This window comes from Cervus elaphus, chromosome 15, assembly GCF_910594005.1.
Source record: "Cervus elaphus chromosome 15, mCerEla1.1, whole genome shotgun sequence".
In the NCBI taxonomy this organism is placed as follows: Eukaryota; Metazoa; Chordata; class Mammalia; order Artiodactyla; family Cervidae; genus Cervus; species Cervus elaphus.
In genome coordinates, this window is record NC_057829.1 from 9,591,861 (window position 1) to 9,612,619 (window position 20,759).

Below are 20,759 nucleotides of genomic sequence, written 5' to 3' on the forward strand. Positions count from 1 at the left end.
CACAAACTGGAATCAAGATTGCTGGGAGCAATATCAGTAACTTCAGATACTCAGATGACACCACCCTTATGGCAGAAAGTGAAGAAGAACTAAAGAGCCTCTTGATAAAAGTGAAAGAGGAGAGTGAAAAAGCTGACTTAAAGCTCAACATTCAGAAAACTAAGACATGGCATCTGGTCCCATCACTTCATGGGAAACAGATGGGGAAACAATGGAAACAGTGAGAGATTTTATTTTCTTGGACTCCAAAATCACTGCAGATGGTGACTGAAGCCATGAAATTAAAAGACACTTGCTCCTTGGAAGAAAAGCTATGGGAACCTAGACAGCATATAAAAAGTAGAGATGTTACTTTGCCAACAAAGGTCCATCTAGTCAAAGTTATGGTTTTTCCAGTAGTCATGTATGGATGTGAGAGTTGGACTCTAAAAAAAGCTGAGCACCGAAGAATTGATGCTTTTGAACTGTGATGTTGGAGAAGACTCTTGAGAGTCCCTTGGCCTGCAAGGAGATCCAACCAGTCAACCCTAAAGGAAATCAGTCCTGAATATTCATTGGAAGGACTGATGCTGAAGCTGAACTCCAATATTTTGGCCACCTGATGTGAAGAACTGACTCATTGGAAAAGACCCTGATGCTAGGAAAGATTGAAGGTGGGAGGAGAAAGGGACAGAGGATGAGGTGGTTGGATGGCATAACCAACTTGATGGACATGAATTTGAGTAAGCGCTGGGAGTTGGTGATGGACAGGGAAGCTTGGTGTGCTGCAGTCCATGCGGTCAGAAAGAATCAGACACGATTGAGTGACTGAACTGAACTGAACTGATGCTTTTCTGAGTCATCTTTAACTATCTGCCATCTGGCCAAGAACAAGCATATGCACATAAAGCTGCAGACACGGCTTAAACCTTACGTTTCTCTCAGGCTCTTTCAAAACTTGCTGACAAAGCAACACATCAGTCAGATTCCTGAAACTGGGGAATAGTATAAATTTCATTTCCTAAAATGTTTCATTGGGTAAGCTAAAGATTTACACATTTTATTGGGTAAAAGATTGCAAAAATAGACTGCTGATGAACAAAATGAATAAACGGCAGGAAAAAAATCCAGTTGACTAAACAAATAATTGAATAAGTAATCAAACACCGATGCCAATACCACTCAAAGAGGAAGCTGAGGGAATTTGTCCAAAAGGATGTACGAAGTAATTTTGATAATGGTGGCCAAGAGAGCACAGTAACAAAAAAACGCCCCCCATGTATAAGGCACAGGGTCCCTGCCTGTGTGTAAGGGAAGCCTAGAGGTCCTGGTACCTGACCTCCCAGCAGCCTAGGAATCAGCACAGGGCAGGTCGGCCCTTCAGCAGCTTGGAGAAATGAAAGTGTTAGTTGTTCCATCGTGTCCAACTTTTTGCGACCCTCTGGACGGTAGCCTGCTAGACTCCTCTGTCCATAAAACTCTCCAAGCAAGAATAATGGAGTGGGTAGCTACTCTGTTCTCTCTCCCAATCCAGGGATCAAACCCAGGTCTCCTGCATTGCAGGCAGATTCTTTACAATCTGAACCACCAGGGAAGCCCTGGTGCAGCTTGGAAAAGGCGTGTTAATAACTGACTGAAGTCCCAGTCGGTAAGGAGCAGATGGTCCAGACCTGCAGATATTTGCCGCAGTCCCTGGGAAAGGGTCTCTCAGCAGAACTGAATTACTTCTGCTGGAAGGGCTTTAAACCTTCAGCTCAAAGTTTGAAGAACAGTTTAGTGGGGGGTATTCTTTAACATCTGAAAAGTTAAAGCAGGAACCAAAAACATACAACCTGAAGACAGGAAAACACATTGAGGATTTATCAGGAATAAGAAAATTTGATGAAAGGGGATAGAGGATTGTAGAAGACACACAAGTTACACAGAAATTAAGCATAGGACAATTCTCAAGTTGACAATAATGAAAAATAAAAATTGAAATTGACCAGAATAAAAACTATTAGAAGAGGTCACATGCATTCACCTAGGCTGAGAGCTGACTCACAATCATAGCACCTGGAGAACCAGCTACAGTCATTTCAGTCTCTAAGAATCCATGAGGCTCTAGTCAAAAATAGTTTATCAGATATCCAAGTTATAAAAGAACAATGGATGAGTTCATATATTACAAGTCTCCCAAAATAACTACCTAAATAATAATAAATGTTGTAAATTCCTTGAAGAAAACAAAGCACAGAGAATTTATAAAATATTAAAATGCAGCATTTAAAAATACATAGCCACAGGAACTTCCCTGGTGATCCAATAGCTAAGACTCTGTGCTCCCAATGCGAGGGGGCCCAGATTTCCCTGGTGATTCAGATGCTGAAACATGTGCCTACAATGCAGGAGACCTAGGTTCAAGCCCTGGGTTGGGAAGCTCTCCTGGAGAAGGAAATGGCAGCCCACTCCAGTGTTCTTGCCTGGAAAATCCCATGGACAGAGGATCCTGGTAGGCTACAGTTCATGGGGTTGCAAACAGTCAGACACGACTGAGCAACTTCACTTTCTTTCACGGATTATATCACACATGCCACAACTGGTGCAATGGGCATGCACTTTGGCAAACTTTGGGAAACGGTGAGGAACAGGGAGGCCTGGCGGGCTATGGTCTATGGGATGCTGCCAAGGAGGGCTGGCACGCTGCAAAGTCAGACGTGACTGGGCGACTGAACAAAAACAGGCAAATAAATTAGTAAATACTTCAAAATAAATAAATAAAATTAAAATATATAGCCACTTTTTCATCCTCCTCTGCTCTTTTTTTTAATCCCCCTTTGTTTTACATTTTTTCAGTCCTAATAAATTTACTTCAGCACAAAATAAAGTTGTTGTTGTTGTTATTATTTTAATCTGTAAGATAAGATTCCTCCTTGGAATTTCTCAAATGTACTCAACAAAATACAGAAGTCAGGGTCCTGCTTCCTCCAGGTAAGTGGCATCCACACACACCCAGACAGGTGGCAGTTTCAAGTCTCTTCCTTCTTTTCCAAGCCTTTCCTTCTTTTCCAAGCCTTTCCTTCTTCTCCAAGTTGTGGCCCTGTAGAAACTTTCCATTGCCTGTGATGATGACTTTCCAAAGGAAATGGGAGGACACAGCAGTCAGTTCCCAACTCTAAACAGTGGCCACTGGGAGACCAACTCCATCTTCATCTAGGGGACTTCCCTGGTGGCTCAGTAGGTAAAGAATCTGCCTGAGACCACCCAAGAGATCTGAGTTCCATCCCTGGGTCAGGAAGAGCCCCTGGAAAAGGAAATGGCAACCCACTCCAGTACTCTTGCCTGGGAAATGCCAGGGACAGAGGAGCCTGGTGGGCAACAGTCTGTGTGGTCGCAAAGAGTTGGACACGACTTACCAAGTAAACCATCTGCTCATCATTAGCAGTGACTCATTTAGAAAAGAACGAGACTGAGCCTCTGGCTCGGGATGGCGGTCACCTGCCTAGGGAACATTACAGGGGAACGTATCTGGGGGCTATGAGGAACAGGATTACTGATTTTTTGAAGCCATTTATTTTAACCTATTTTACAAAGTCTGCAAGTGCAAAGTGTTTGAGATCTGGACGGGACCTCCAGCGTTACCCAGTTCAAACCTGCATTGACAAACAAGGCTTCCTGTTCCACGGGTGCCCAGCAGGTCCTCTCCTCCCACAGCTCCTCTCCCGCTCTCCTGTCTCCCCTGCTAACACCCCTCTGACCTAGTCAGTTGCCTGGTGGCCTCCCCAGGCTGCTTGTGTTTGGAGACCTGTTTGCTCTGATCCCTCTCGGGTGCCACCCGGTGATCCGTTGGGCTCAGAGAGAACTTGCAGGCCTGAAACAGCAGCATTCTCTCTTGCCCGGATCAGCCCCATACATTTCCACTGCTTGTCAGGTGAGCCTGCCCCAAGCCCCGCTCTCTTCCAGACCATCCATCTTAACCATCTCTCTCCCCTCAATTTCAAAAACCGGCCAAAGACCTCTGGACACTATTGCAGTGTGCATCTGGACCCTCTGCAGCCTCATCTGCAAAATACATCACAAAAACCAGTGTGTTGCCCAACATACCTTATAGGGTTGTGAGCAAAAATGAACTTTTGTAAATAATTTGTTATTGCTTAGTCACTATGTCACATCCAACTCTTTTGCGATCCCATGGACCATGTAGCCCATCAGGCTCCTCTATGCATGATACTTTCCTGACAAGAATACTGGAGTGGGTTGCCTTTTCCTTCTCCAGGGGATCTTCCCGGCTGAGGGATTGAATCCGTATCTCCTGCACTACAGGCAGATTCTTTACCACTGAGCCACTAGGGAAGCATATGGTGACATTTCAATTAATATATTGTTATGATTACAAATCAAAATAAGAAAGATAGATGATAAATATGAGAGCTGTCTTGAACATTGAGGATGCTGTCTAATCAAGGAAGACTTCCTGCAAGAAGTGTCAGTCTCATGCCGCTTACACATTGCAACCTCACTGCGTTCATTGAGTCTCTGGGCAAAGATTTGCCTGCCTCATGAATCCCTGGGAAAACCAAGATGTCTGTTTTAAAAATAAAGGAAGAAAAGTCAGAATCTCACCTCAAAACCTAGCAATTTGAGCAACAAAGCAGTCCCCCTCCTCCAGATAAGTCCTCGTCATTTCAGTCCCATCAAGACCCTGTCTTGACAAACCAACTAGATGAAGGACAAAGACAAGAAAGAAGAAAAGCAAAGACGGGAAGTAAAGACTGAAGCGCACAATCACAGCAAGTGGAGAAGAGGCGTGGAGATCAGGAGTATTTCTTCTGAACTCTGCCTTGTCCCGGCATGGTGCCATCCCCCAGGCACATCCCCAGGACACACACAGCTGCTTCCCCTACCCCTAAACACACCCTTTGAGAATCAGCTACCTCGTCCCACATTCTGGAGTCTGTTTTCCGATTCAGGCCTTGCTTTTTCACTGTGTCTTTTAACTATAATAAGATAAGTATCTGAGAGGAAAGTGGAACTATTCATGTTTTTTCCCAGTCAATTGTGAACTGTGAATTTCATTATTTCAAATCTCACTTAAACAGAGTTGTGACATCAGGCTGGCTGCTCACTGAGGGCTGAGGGTAGGTATGATGGGAGGCTTGGGCACCTCCAAGAACTGGTCAGCCTTGCCAAGGGGCCCTAGGAGGTTAAGTCACGTGGACCAGGGAGCAGGCCCGGAGTGCCACCCACACCCCCAGCAACCCAGACACACACACCAAGGTCCAACCAGCCTCGCAGTAACCAGAGCTTGCAGTTTGTGCCAATGGTTTGTAAAAAGACGTGACATGCTTCTTCCAGCTGTACAGCCAGAGACGATTCATCCATGAGCTGCCAAAACACATTTCATGCAAAGTCTGAAAAATTCCAGGAGCCAAGGAATGAAGAACTCAACCGCAGACTAATACAAACCAGCCAGGCATCTCTAAAGCATGTTAGCAAGTACCGAAGCCCTCACTCAGCCCTGTCAATTACTACTATAATCATTCCTACCTGGCTTTGTGGTCAGCCAGGGTCACAGCCGGCCCTGCCTCCACTGATGCTCAAGGCTCCCAGACCAACAAGAGGGGCTGAGCTGACCGCCCTGGAGGCAGATGAGCTGCAGATCACAACCCTCCTCCACTTATGGAAATAAACAGATGGACACTCACATCCCACATGTGGGGACATGGTCCAGGAAAACCCCAGAAACTGTCACCTCCTCCCTCCCTCTGTTCCCATCCTTCCCATCCCCTACTCCACCCCCCAACCCCATTACAGAGAAGAGAAGGCTAGGTTCCCAAGGGAGAGCAGGTCAGCCTTACTGGAAAAAATAGCTGTCCTTCTAGACCTCTCCTATCACAGGAAGACTTGCAGGAAGAAACGAGGAGTTTGTTCTAAAGCCAAAGGACTGGAATCCCAGGGATGAGGCAAATTGCAAAGAACATTCATCTTCCGAGTGGATCCTGTCCCTCATCCATCCCTACCCTGTAAGCTTTCATACTGTGGAGTGCCTAATATCCAAGTAGTTAAAAACATTCTCCTCTTGTTTGGAGGAAGAAATCCACTCTCTTTGGCTCTATCAGAAGGCAACTCAGATATTTGAGAAGGCAGCTCTTCATTCCGTCCTGATAAATTATTTGATCCTGGGCTTCCCTGGTGGCTCAGGCTATAAAGAATCTGCCTGCAATGGAGGAGACCAAGGTTCAAACCCTGGATCAGGAAGATCCCCTGGAAAAGGGAATGGTAACCCACCTCAGTATTCATGCTAGGAGAACTCCATGGACAGAGGAGCCTGGTGGGTTACAACCTATGGAGTCTCAGAGTCAGACATGACTGAGCAACTAACACACACACACATGTTATTTTATCCAAAGCACAGACATCAGAAAATTCAAACTGCTCCTTTGATTTCTATCAAAATACCCAAATATAAAGCCGCCGGGTCTCTCACCCCCAGCACATGCCCTTCTTCTTTCAGTCTTTCTCAAACATAGGCCCAAGGATTCCCAACAATCTACAGTCAGAACGTAAGGCGCCCACATAAGCAGAGTCTCCAGCAGCAGTTATCTCAGGGATGGCAAGTGCTCTTAGGAAGCTCCTTCCCAAACCAGTGTGTGGTTTATCCAGGCAAAGAAGCAGAGCCTCCCCTTGAACTTGCACACTGTTGATAGAGTCGATCCCCCAGACAGCATCCTAAGCTTATAACTGGCCTCCGTGAAAAACCTTCGTGGATGATGACAAAGACGGTTAGGATGTTGAATGGTCTGTTTCTCTAGCTTTCTCTAACCTCTCTTCCTAAGACCAAGATTTTCCTGTTTCACAATTTGTCCAGATCCCTCCATTAGGTCTGAGAAGAAACTACAGTTGACCCTTGAACAACGCAGATTTGAACTGCAAGAGTCCACTTATACACAGCTGTTTTTCAACAGTAAATACTATTGGTGATTGGTTGTTGGTGGAATCTGGGGATGCAGAGAAACCATGGACAGAGAGCCAACTGTAGGGGACTGAGAGTGAAAGTCACTCAGTTGCGTCTGACTCTTGGCAACCCCACGGACTGTAACCCACCAGGCTCCTCTGTCCAAGTAGTTCTCCAGACAAGAATACTGGAGTGGGCTGCTATTCCCTTCTCTAGGGGATCTTCCCAACCCAGGGATCGAACCCAGGACCCCTGCATTGAGAGTGTGGCATCTTAGCCACTGGACCAGCAGGTAAGTTTCCCATGTTGATCTCTACCTTTAATGATCCCGGGATCTTCCCTCCTACCCTCATTGGGCAACTCTTAGTCCTTTTATTCCTAAAACAGAGCCCTCCTGGGTTCAGGTCACTGAGATGCCCAGCTGTTCCCACAGTCAGATAGGCACAAAAAGTGACAGACCGCTCTTGACCTGAACTCTGCAACCTCCGTGGGCACAGGTGGACTCAGGGATGATGGGTCCTCCCCGAGGAGCCCCCAGCCAGCACTGCAGCACGTTTAAGAGCCACCCTTGCATCCAATTTTCCTAAGAGTGTTGTAGAATCGGATTGCCACACACCTTGAAAGGTCTTTCAAGAGCCTGTTCAGTTGATTAGAGTACTGGATGACTTAGCAAAAGTCACACTTTTATTTCAACTGCATCTCATCCTGATGCAAAAGGCACAGCTGGAGCACGTGGGCATCATAACAGACTAGGAATGGTAAGATCTGAGTTCAGGGGCCCAGCTCCATCAGCCACCATACTCGGGAGTGCCTTGTTTTAGACTGAGGCCTCTAAGTGGAAACTCTCTTATTGGTTCAGACTCAGAGGCACCTATAAGTGGATATAAGTAGTCTTTAACTAGCTGCATCTCATGGAAACTTTGAGTTTTTATTTCCTCAACTGTTAAATAAGAATAACAAGCCCAGCCTGCCCACCATGCAGGCTGCTCTGCAAGCTGTGAGTTGATGAGTGAGAAAGCAGCCTCCGCCCGGGGCATCTCTGTGCCGGGATGGGGCGCACCTGCAGAGACGCTGCCCAGGGATTCAGCTCAAAGCACAGAGGCATTGTGAAATCCTGCAGTGGGGTCAAAATGAAGCACACCCCAGTTTTTCCCCTCGAAGAGCTTGTGAGTGACATAAAAGGAGTAAAACTAACCTCTGTGCTGTTCAAAGTGAACAGAGAAATAAGCAGGACACATCTGGACAGTGGGACAGAAAGAGGCTTACTTTAAGCCTCATGTACAAACTGTGTTTATAAAAATAAATGTATATGTATATTTCATGTTATATATTATACATATTCCTTATATATTAATGTGTGTGTGTGCTTAGTCACTCAGTCCTGTCAGACTCTCTGCAACACCATGGACTGTAGCCTGACAGGCTCCTCTGTCCAGGCAAGAAAACTGGAGTGGGCTGTCATTCCCTTCTCCAGGAGACCTTTCCAACCCAGGAATTGAATCCAGGTCTCCTGCATTGCAGGAGGATTCTTTACCATCTCAGCCACCAGGGAAGCCCATATGTTAGTACATCTGTCTATTATAATGCATATATCACATGCATGATTACACATGACATGTAATGTGTAATACTATGTGTGCATGTGTGTCTATGTGTATATGTGTGTATGTGTGGGTTGTCTATGAGTGTGTCTGTGTGTGCATGTGTATATATGTATATGTATATGTGTATGTGTGTATGGACTTCCCTGATGGCTCAGATGGTAAAGAATCTGCCTGCAATGCGGGAGACCCGGGTTCAACCCCTGGGTTCGGAAGATCCCCTGGGGAAGGGAATGGCAACCCACTCCAATATTCTTGCCTGGAGAATTTCATGGACAGAGAAGCCTGGCAGGCTACAGTCCATGGGATCACAAAGAATCAGACACAACTGAGCGACTAACACTTTTACACTTTCACATGTGTGTGCACACGTATAAGTGTGTGTGTGTATATATGTGTGCATATGCATGCATGTGTGTGTGCTTGTATGTGCATGTTTATGTGCATGTGTGTGTGTGTGTGTGTGTGTGTGTGTATGTAATGACTTCCACAGGAGGGATAAGAGAAGCAGGAGTAGAAAAGGTCCCTGGAGGCCAAAGCTGTACCGTGGGGGTGAAGGAGAAAGGCCACAGGCAGACTTGATGGTCAGCTTCCTTTGACTAAAATCTGGCAACAACCCACTTCTTCCATGGATGGAGCCCAGGGTTAAAGCTCTGCAGGGAAATATCAGGGCTGGGACGGGGAGGGGAGGACATGGTGAGCATCTTCCTGGATGAGCATCCAAGCTGATACTGAGTGTGGCATGTGTATGAGGGAGCAGCTACTTGCTAAACAGTCTAAGGCATGTTTGGACGGCAGTGGGAAGGCTTCTGAAGAGGGAAATCCCAGTGATGAAAAGGACAGGCACCATTACGTGACCAAAAAGGGTGTGCTGCCACCCAGACACCATTATATGACCTTTATATTGATACATATTCACTCAGCTCATCCGAGTAACAGCCCCCCATAATAAACGGTTCCAACTACTATGTGGATGAGTAGATAGCAGAGTCCATATTCTCAACCGCTACAGGTGGTGAAGTTTTCTTAAGTTTCTCTGCAGCATAATTACCGAGCAGCACATTCATTCCCTCCTTGCTGCACCCGCTGCACCCTCAAGCCTCACCACCAGCTGCCTCTTCATCAGGGCATGGCTCGACTTCTGTCTAATAGGAGTAAGGGTGGGTTCCATCTTTGGCCAGAATAAGGTTATGACCTCCCAGAAGGTCAGAGGTCCACACCTATCTCTTGTGTCTTCCTCAATACAGGACACAGAGAAGGTTCTCCCTCCACAAGTGGGTAAGAAACTAGGCTTTGATGTAACAAACACGAATTTTAGTATCAGTTTTGCCTCTTATCAATTGGGACTTTGGCAAACTATTTGATCTTCCTAAACTCTCTTATCCTCATCTATGAAATGGATATAATAATAGACACCACTCACTGGGTAAAGCTTAGCACAGCGCCTGACACAAAGTAAGACTCAATAAATGTTGGCTGTCATGAATAATAATTCCTTCTTCCCAGTCACTGATTGAGTCTCCCCTCTTAGAAGCTCATTCCCTCCCTTGTCTCCAGGCTTCCCTGCTGGCTCTGATGATAAAGAATCTGCCTGCCATGCAGGAGACCCAGGTTCGATCCTTGAGTCAGGAAGATTCCCCTGGAGAAGGAAATGGTAACCCACTCCAGTATTCTAGCATGGAGAATTCCATGGACAGAGGAGTCTGGTGGGCTGCAGTCCATGGGGTTGCAAAGAGGCAGACACAACTGAGTGACTAACACTTTCTAACATTTCCCTTGTCTCCAAACGATCGTCCTCAGTAAAGGGTGGCATCAGACTCTCCAACCAATCAAATTCCAATAGATCCCAAAGAGAGAGAAGGCACCTCGGGGGTGTTAGGAAATGGGGAAGGTGCCTAGCAGAATGGAGAGAAAGAGTGGCATTTAGCAGGTTGGGTGCACGCATGCATGCTCAGTCCCATCTGACTCTTTGCAACCCTATAGACTGTAGCCCACCAGGCTCCTCTGTCCATGGGATTCTCCAGGCAAAAATACTGGAGTGGGTTGCCATGCCCTCCTCCAGGGGATCTTCTTGACCCCGAGATCGAATTCGCATCTGCCTGTGTCTCCTGCGATGCAGACGGATTCTTTACCCACTGAGCCACCTAGCCCAATAGATTGGGGAGCCAAGGTACAGAATATCCTGCAGCTCACAGGACTGCCCCACACAAAGAAGGACTTTGACCCTCAAAATACCGAGAGTGCTTTCCCTTGAAAATACACAGCACTGCTTGGAAAATACTGAGTTGACCGGAAAGTTCCTTGGCCAACCCACTATTTACATATGTAGGACAGCAGACTAAATCAATCCCATAAACAGACCGGCAAGGTGAGAGATCCAAAATCACTTAGGAAATCACCGGTACCTCCGGATGGTTTCAGGTGGCTCTGCGCGGAGGGGAATCTGCTCGGCCAAGGCCAGGGTGTCCTGCAAGGTCTTGGTGACCTCCTGCAGCTCGCCCAGGGACAGTCCTCCCACGAGGTCGCAGCCCTGCCACGGGAGAAGCCGCTCCTGCTCCTCTATTTCCCGTCTCAGCTGTTGATCTTTTGCTTCCAGAACAGACATCCTGGCTTGGAGGGTCTCAATTTCTTTCTGCAGAGAATGGAGAGAGCAGGTTTTGTAAATTAACCCCATTCATGGTCGACTACACTGCTGAGAACTCTCTCTTTACAGGAGAGTTCACCATATGCATGAGAGCCATGACGCTCCCCTTCAAGGCGGGCAGATTTTTGGAGGTTTGCTGAACTGGAAAAATCAAGCCAGCTTTGTATTTCTGATTAGCTGGCATAAGGAAAAAGTTTCCCTCCCAAGCATTAAATAACTCTGGATGGTGAGCCAAGAATTAGACTTGGAAGAATCCAGCAAATATGTAAACTACTTACTTCATTTCAGGTGACAGAGCCAGAACACAGTGCAACAAACTTCAGGGACTTGAGATACCAGCAAAGCAGCTACCACGACCGAAAAACGAAAAGCAAACAAGCCTTGGCTGGTCTGACCCCAAACATGCAAATGTAGCATGCAGAGAAAGATTAGAAGTCAGAGTTTCTTAAGTCTACAGGATTGAAAGAACAATGAGATGCCACAGATAGGGTTATGCAGTCTAAGGTTCATAAAAATATTAAATAAATTTAATTTCCACTAATATGACAAACCAAATCCCAAGAATTGAGTATCATCCAATCTTGAGGTCAATGAACAAAACGAGCAGCAGGTTGCTCTGAATGCCCACTGTGCACACAGTGTTAAGGCAGATAATCATCTCAGTGCCCATAGCATCCTCAATCTCCAATGAGACTCTTCTAATTAACATACGCCCAGGCTTCCTGCACTGGCTTCCAGCTGACAAGAGCTCCAATACTGGCTGTCTCCCCATCTCACCCACATCCTCGCAACCCCAAGGTGCCAACCATCCTACCTGATCTACCTACTGACCCCTCCTCCAGTAGGGGAGGGAAGAGACACAGGAGGAGGTATTGAAGATCCACAGCTAAGACATCCTAAGAAGACAACAGCGTGTATTCCACTGGCCCAAGATTACAGTATCACTGGCAGGGTCTCCCACCACACCTCCCTACTTCCTACCTTTGAATTCCCATCCCTATTCTTTCCTTTTTTGTTTGTTTGGGTTTTTTCAACTGTAGTAAAATATAGGTAATAGAAAACTTACCATCTTAACCATCCATCTCCAGGATTCTTTTCATCCTGCCAAATTGAACTCTGACCCCCCTCTCCGCCTGCATTCAGCCTTGGAAGCCATCTTTCTAGTTTCTGTCTCTGTGAATCTGACTCCTCCAGGTGTCTATATGTGGAATCATACAGTATTTGTCCTTTCGTGGCTGGCTCATTTCACTTAGAATAATGTCCTCAGGGTCCATCCATGCTGTAGCATGTGTCAGAATTTTCTTCCTTTTAAAGGCTGAATTTATCATTGTATTTCTATACCACATTTTGTTTATCCAGGCATCCCTGGTAGCTAAGCTGGTAAAGAATCTGCCTGCAATGCAGGAGACCCTGGTTCAATTCCTGGGTCAAGAAGATCCCCTGGAGAAGGGACAGGCTACTCACTCGAGTATTCTGTCTGGAGAGTTCCATGGACAGAGGAGCCTGGCAGGCCACAGTCCATGGGGTCGCAAAGAATCAGACAGAACTGAGCAACTCGCACTTTGCTTATCCATTCATCTGTGATAGACACTTGGGTTGTTGCTTCCACCTTTTGACTATTGTGAATAATGCTGCTGTCGATACATGTTTGAGTCTCTGCTTTCAATTATTTGGGGTCTTATACCCAGAAGTGAAACTGTTGAATCACATGGTAACTCAACTTTTAATTTTTTAAAGAACCACTATACTGTTTTCCACAGCGGCCCTTACCCTATTCTCACACAGAAGTCAAAATGACTTTATGAAATGTGGTCAATTACATCACTTCACTGGTTAACCAACCCCACTCCATGGCTCCCATTCCAGTCAGAGAAAAGCCCAAGACCTCAGAAAGGCCTGCCAGGCACCCCCTTATCACTGATTTTCTCCTCTTCTCTCCCAGCATTGTGCCAAGAATGCTTCCTTGAAACACTCAGTATATGCGTATGTGCTAAAGTCACTTCAGTCATATCCAACTTCGCAACCACCTCTGAACCGTAACCTGCTAGGCTCCTCTGTCCATGAGATTCTACAGGCAAGAATACTGGAGTGGGTTGCCATGCCCTCCTCCCGGGGATCTTCCCAACCCAGAGATCTAACCCACATCTCTTATATCTCCTGCAGTGGCAGACAGGTTCTTCACCACTAGCACAACCTGGGAAGCCCTCAAACGCTAAGTAGCCTGGGCTAAAAGTATGTTCTGTACACTCTGATATCATCAGGAATATTCACCTCCAGCTGGTGAATATTATCCAGAATCAAAAATCAGACTTCACATTTTCAACTACCTGAACTTGCTGTACAAGTTTGCTCAACGTGGTGAGCTCAGAGTGTGAAAGCATCAGTTTACTGGAAAATATGTTCAAACTGGAGAAGGAAATGGCAACCAGTATTATTGCCTGGAGAATTCCATGGACAGTGGAGTCTGGTGGGCTACACGTAGTCCATGGAGTTGCAGAGTCAGACACGACTTAGCAACTAAAAAAACATTTTCAAACCTCATGGCTCAGAGGGTAAAGAGTCTTCCTGCAATGTGGAAGCCCTGAGTTCGATCCCTGAGTCAGGAAGATCCCCTGGAGAAGAAAATGGCACCCCACTCCAGTATTCGTGCCTGGAAAATCCCATGGACAGAGGAGCCTTGTGGGCTAAGGGGCTACAGTCCATAGGGTCACAAAGAGTCAGACACGACTGAGCGATTTCACTTCACTTTTTTCAAATTGCAATGATGTTTGCCTCCCTTTGCTGCCTTGCTATCATATGGAATTGGAAGGGTGAACTCATAACAAGAAGACTCTGCATGGGAGTTGGGGGTTTCCAGTAACCTCTCCACGCCCCATTCACTTGTCTAAGGCCACTCGGCTGTTTAGAGGCTAAGCCACACTGTGGACGCACGTGTTAAAGAGCTCTGCGTTTTCCAGAAGTCTGTGTTTCCTCACTGCTCCCCAGTCAGGCTTAAAATCCTCTAGGCTTGGGAAGGTGTGGACAGAACTTCAAGGCTCCTTGCTTCTGGGGGGCCCTGTCAACTTCCAGAGCCCCTGGTCACCTTCTGGCTATAACTCAGAGTTGCACCAAAATTTCCAGCCCCCCATGATTCTCAGCCAACCCGCATCCACTGCTCCGGGACAATCCAGAGCTCCCATGAAGCCCAGTCATTCCCAGTGTTTCCCAGTTCCGCCCGCCTTGCCCAGTCCCCACTCACAGCTCTGCCTCCTAACAGTCGCTACCCACAGTCCAATCTGATAGCAGTTTCCATAAAGGATTGCCACAGCTCAGATTTTTTTTTCTGCCTTCTGAAAGAAACTCCTCAAGGACAAAATGATAAGAGGTGACAAATTGGCTTGGCACTCAAGGAAGGCATATTCAAAAGATAAAGCGTACTAGCAAAAACAGGCACAAACACTGCTGAACTTCCAACCTCTTGTTTGTAAAAAGACTCCAACAAGCCCTCCAGTTATCTCCACCCACACTCTGCCTCACCCCTCCTGGGTGCACTGCCAACTCTCTAAGGGCTGCATTCAAGCAAAGACTCATTTTGCTGCATTTGGCTCAGATGTGTTAGAAAAATGCTGTCTTGCGTCATAAAGACTTTTCACCTGCTCACCTGTAACTGCTGCTTTTCTTGCAGAAGCCAGTCTCGCCTGGTGATGGACACGCGCAAACTGTCCTGAGCAGAGGCTTCCGACATCTGTGGATCCATTCTCAGCCGGGCTTGGGGGTCGTCACCGCCAGCTCTTAAAACAGACACACACACACACACACACACACACACACACACACATATAGGCACAGATATGAATGACCTGAAATTTTCAGGTCTACATGAATCTTAATGGAAAGAAGAGTCACAAAGTGGCTCCTGGCTGCCCTCATCCTTAGAAGGGTTGTGGGGTTGAGGTCCCAGTGTATGCTTTTGTTTGAGTGATTATCTGTTGGGACTTTAGCAGTTGCCTAGAGTCACCTTGCTTTATTGGACTGTCTGGCTCCATAACTATGCGTGTAGCTATCTGCACTGAAAGTGTAAAATACCCATCAGATATTAAAGACTTAGTATGAAAACAAAGAATGCCAAATATCTCATCAATGATATTTTCACATTCATTACATGTTGGGATGACAACGTTTTTGATACACTGGGTTAATTCAATGTATTTCTTAAATTAATTTCACTTGTTTTTTTTTTCCTTACATTTATAAAATATGGATAGTAGGGACTTCCCTGGTGGTACAGTGGCTAAGAATCTGCCTGCCAGTTCGGGGGACATGGGTTCGATCCCTGCTCCAGGAAGACCCCCCATGCCAAGGGGCAACTAAGCCCACACTCTAGAGCCTGTGAGCCACGAGTACTGGACCCATGTGCTGCAAATACTGAAGCCCACACACCTAGAGCCCATGCTTTGCAACAAGAGAAGTCACGCAATGAGAAGCCCCAGCACAGCAACTGGAGAGTAGCCTCTGCTCACTACAACTACAGAAAGTCCAGCAACAAAGACCCAGAACAGTCAAAACTAAATAAAAAATCTCTTTTTTTTTTAAATAAAAAATCTTAATGTGGCTACTATATTATTTAAAATCACGTATGTGGTTTCCATTGAACATCATTGGACAGCTCTGCCTGGACCCATCCAGAGCCAAATTCCAGGGCAGATCTTGGCTGTGGACAAGACAGAGAGGGATGGCTGATTTGAAGATGTTTGGGTCAGAGCTTCTCAGAAAGAGTGTGCTAGAAGACTATCAAAAGACCACTTAAAATCTGTCCGGCTCTTTCTCCTACGCTCACAGGAGCTGGCGTATTTGGTTGAAGCGACACTGGTGAAGACGTGGCTCAGGCTGCCACCTTACACGGGTGAGACGCCCTTGCAGAAACCTCGCAGGTGTTTCTCGTCAAAGGATGACAAATCAATTTCTAACTGAATGCAACAGAATGGGGGAAAAGTCCACCCTAAGCAAAACTACGTCAACAATTCAAGGAAACAGTGTCTATGAAAGTACCACTGACTACAATTAAAAGGCAAACAACAAGTTGGGGAAAAGGAAATATTGCTAATGTCAAGAGTGCTAGCAATAGAAGAAGAAAAAGATGAGTACATCTATCAGAAACTCAAAAAAAAGAGAAATTATGAAGGTTTATCATCAAAAATGTTTCTAAAAGCAAATTCGAACAACATAAAATATCATTTTTCGTGTAACAACTGACAAAAGCTTTCAGAAACCATAATTCCTTGGTGAGTGCAGGGAATAAAAATTAGATCCAAAACATGCCTTTGGATCCTCTTGTCCAGGTTTTAAAACTTAATTATATGCAAACTACCTATTCATACTATTCATGGGGTTCTGACCATCCTTATGGCAGAAAGTGAAGAAGAACTAAAGAGCCTCTTGATGAAAGTGAAAGAGGAGAGTGAAAAAGTTGGCTTAAAGCTCAACATTCAGAAAACTAAAATCATGGCATCCGGTCCCATCACTTCATGGCAAATAGATGGGGAAACAGTGGAAACAGTGGCTGACTTTATTTTCTTGGGCTCCAAAATCACTGCAGGGGGTGACTGCAGCCATGAAATTAAAAGACGCTTGCTCCTTGGAAGAAAAGCTATGACCAAGCTAGACAGCATACTAAAAGCAGAGATATTACTTTACCAACAAAGGTCTGTCTAGTCAAAGCTACAGTTTTTCCAGTAGTTATGTATGGATGTAAGAGGTGGACTCTAAAGAAAGCTGAGTGCCTAAGAATTGGTGCTTTTGAGCTGTGGTGTTGGAGAAGACTCTTGAGAGTCCCTTGGACTGCAAGAAGATCCATCCTAAAGGAAACTAGTCCTGAATATTCATTGGAAGAACTGATGCTGAAGCTGAAACTCTAATACTTTGGCCTCCTGATGAGGAAAACTGACTCATTGGAAAAGACTGATGCTGGGAAAGATTGAAGGCAGGAGGAGAAGGGGACGACAGAGGATGAGATGGTTAGATGGCATCACCAACTCAATGGACATGAGTTTGAACAAGCTTTGGGAGTTGGTGATGGACAGGGAAGCCTGGTGTGCTGCAGTCCATGGGGTCACAAAGTGTCGGACACAACTGAGTGACTGAATTGAACTGAATATGTAAATAATTATCCGCCTGCCATGCAGGAGATTCTGGTTCAATCCCTGGGTCAGGAAGATCCCCTGGAGAAGGCAACCCACTCTAGTATTCTTGCCTAGAAAATCCCATGGACAGAGGAGCCTGGTGGGCTAGAGTCCATGGGGTTGCAAAAGTCAGAGACAACTTAGCAACAAACAACAACAACAATAATCATGGGTATGCATAAAGAATAGCTACAAAAATACCACAGTCCTTAGTGGCCCAAACCAAAAACACTGCAATTGTGGCCCCGAGTTAGGACCAGAGCAGTAAACCATGGTACATCCACCCTGAGCAGGGCTCTGCAGCCACTAAAATTAGGTCAACAAAGAAGATTAAATTGCATGGGAAATGTTCCCTATTTATGGCTGTTTTCTAAAGCAGGTATTTGGTAATCCATATAGCATGGAACAACTATTCTAAAAATAATATATATTAAGTAAAAGATAGGAAAATATCTGCCAAAATGTTATCAGTTTTTACCTCTGTGTGATGGAATTACTTTTTTTGGCCAATCTTTTATTTTCTGAATTTTCTATAATGAGCATGTATTATTTTTACACCTATAAGATACAAACAATAAAATGAAAGAAAATCAATAAGATAATAAAAATGTCTTCTACCACATACACAAGTAGTTGTATCATTAAACATTCTAACATATCCAACCTGTTCCAGGCCTTGGACAAAACAGACACATACGCACCAGAAATAAATCCTATCCATACATTAACAATCAAGGGTGTCTTCCCGGCAGAGAAGCAGGTCGCGCCGATGGGTGTGAGGCATGAACCACCCTGTCCGCTCTTCATGGGACTTCCTTCCACACACCCTGAGCGTGGCTGCCATGTTGACCTCAGGGTCCCTGACACTGAAATGGGGGAGGTAAGTGTTCTGATTTGTACATATCCGCAGGATCACACAACCTCCGTGTTTCTTAGGAAAGAAAGTGAGTAGCTAATCCAAATATGTGTGGTTATTTTGTCCATTCCTTTTCACTCCTACCAATTTGATGCACTCATTCATTCATTCAGAAAAAGAAGAACCATTCTCAAGCCCGTTTACTATGTTCCATGAACTGCGCTTGGGGCCATAGACACAGCAATAAACAAGGTGAGCAGAGGTGAGTGATAAACCAAAGTCACGGACAAACGTTCCTCCCAAGGCTCAGACAGACTGCAGAAGTGGAAAGGTAGAGGCTATGCTCCCACTTCCTACATCTTAATGTGGCCCTTACAAAACAAGGAGGCCAGCCAAGCCCTGCAGTGAGGCAACCCTGACATTCTTAGAAACAGTGGTAGAAAACATGTCACCTAGGTTTTTCTAAGTTAAAAACCAGCAGCCTCAGAAAAGGGAGCCTTGCTTGCATTTCTGGGCCTGACACAGATTCAGACTCTGAATAATCTCGGAAGCTGCTTACTTATTGCAACATACCACGCAATTTAGAAGCCTATTTTGAGACTTGATACTCTCTTTCATGTGTGTAAAGGCAAATTACAATGGCAGTAGTAGTAATGAAAAAATTTAACTGGTAATAACAAAATAATCCAGTATGAATTGAGAATTTACTGTCCACGAAGTGTTATCAGTTTTGCCAACAAGGAAACAGCATCAGGGAGGCTTGAACAGCTTGCTCTGGTGTAACCAAGCAGGACCAATGGGGGCCTTTCCAGAACAGGACGCCCCCTACCATGTCCTCCACCTCCCACTTGTCTGTAGAAACAAACTTTAGTCAAAGAATAAATTTAACTGGAAAAAAGAAAATGCAGAAAGAAAGGAAAACAGTCAAGCAAAATAATAATAGCTTAGCCACTAAACTAAGTCAAGAAACTTTAGTTCCTCTTCCAGAGCTATAGATAATACTCTGAGCCACGTCCTCTGAGATGTTCTGCAGAGACTGAATCCTCCACCAGGTGGAAGAAGTTAACCGTATGATGCCCACAGGCATGTAGACCCCAGACCAGTTGGAACCAGAAGGTTGATGATGTTGACTCCTGACTACCTCACCACCAACTAATAAGAAGGATATCCATGAGCTGATCACACAACCCATAACTCCCCCTTCCTCGCCCTGTCTTTAAAACCCTTTCAAGGTCTTCAGGGAGTTCGGGGGGACCGTTCAAGCCCTAGCTGCCTGGCCTCCTTGCTTGGTGCCTGCAGTAAACACTGCACTTTCCTCCACCACCACCAGGTGTCAGCAGACTGGCTTTACTGCACAGGGGTGAGAAGGCCCAATGCCACCCTTTTCTAGGCCTGTGTCCTTGGAGTTACTCACCCTAACCCCGCCAAACCTCTCTGAACCTCACCTCCCTCATTTACAAAATGAGGATGATGGTGACGATCCTGATGTCTACAGCTTCCTTCCCTGTACAGCAGATTACAGGGATCAAATCTATTCAACAAACGACCATTGAGTGTCTACTGTGTGCAGACTCTGCCCTCTCCTGGGACCTCTGTTCTCTGTCCTCGGGGAGCTGGCTGCACCCCCTCCCTGCCCACACCAACGTTTGCATCAGGAGAGTGAATGCTGTGATCACATCCAGTGGACACACTGTCCTGTTTAATGAAGAGTAAAGATGAGGTGTTTCTGACAACCTTTCCAGGTATCAGAAGCAGGGGGTCCCCAGAAGGAAACCACGTCAGTGATTGTGGGAACGGAACCCACTTCCTCCCCTGGACCCCAGGGCCTCGGCCTGTCCACCCAGCCTCTCACTCAGCAGGGTGAACCTCAGCCCATCCCGTGCTGTTTATCCCCAGGGTCCAGCACTGGGTAGGATTTCACAAATATTTACTGAGTGACTTCATAAGTCCCTGGCCTAGAAAAATCCAGAAGCCATTTATATTCAGCTTTCTATTGCATGAGATCATTGCTTCACACTAATTTATTTCTCAATTTGCTCTGCTTATGCAAATATTAAGAGTTTCCTGAATTTCCTAAATAGATACCATCTGGGTTGGGACAGGAGTTATTGAAGGAAATCAACACAGAATTGAAAATGAGCTGCGGGGGAGCGACAGGTGAGTAACTGGGAATTCTCCCATTTATCGTTAATCACATTCATTACTTAATTCTTAAGAAAAACCCTTGTGATTCACCCAAACTCCTCTTTACGTCTCTCAGACTTTGACTCTGGGTGAAGAAGGCTGGGCACAGACGGCTGAGTGGTGGCCCCAGGACACGTGGCAGCTCAGTAATGAAGCCGGGGACGGGTTTGCATCTCAGCTCTGCAGCGCTCAGAGCCAGGCTCCCTGCTACAACATTCCACAGTGTTGTTCCCTTTATTCTAATAAACCTTAATGCGTAATCCCGAATGTCACTGCAAATTAGCTGTGCTGCTATAAACTAATCAGTATGGAAAATGAGCAAACCCCTCAGGGGCAAGAATTAGAAACACGTGGGTTGCAATGTTAGCACAGCTCTCAGTGTCCATAGGGAATCGGGGTATCT

General features: G+C 45.8%; 1 protein-coding gene across 8 annotated transcripts in view; it reads right to left on the reverse strand.

The window, feature by feature from the left end:
- DISC1 (DISC1 scaffold protein) overlaps window positions 1-20,759 on the reverse strand; it is a 428,932-nt gene that overhangs the window by 228,625 nt on the left and 179,548 nt on the right. For 7 of the 8 annotated variants that reach the window (XR_006345248.1, XR_006345249.1, XM_043924985.1 and 4 more), the window contains 2 exons: window positions 14,799-14,928; window positions 10,920-11,146 (listed from right to left, as the gene is read on the reverse strand). The exons of the other annotated variant lie outside the window; for it this stretch is intronic. Coding sequence is in view for 5 of the 7 variants with exons in the window: in XM_043924985.1 (XP_043780920.1) it covers window positions 10,920-11,146; window positions 14,799-14,928 (357 nt within the window). In the remaining 2 variants the exon portion in view is untranslated. The remainder of the gene's footprint in view (window positions 1-10,919; window positions 11,147-14,798; window positions 14,929-20,759) is intronic. 8 annotated transcript variants of the gene reach the window in all.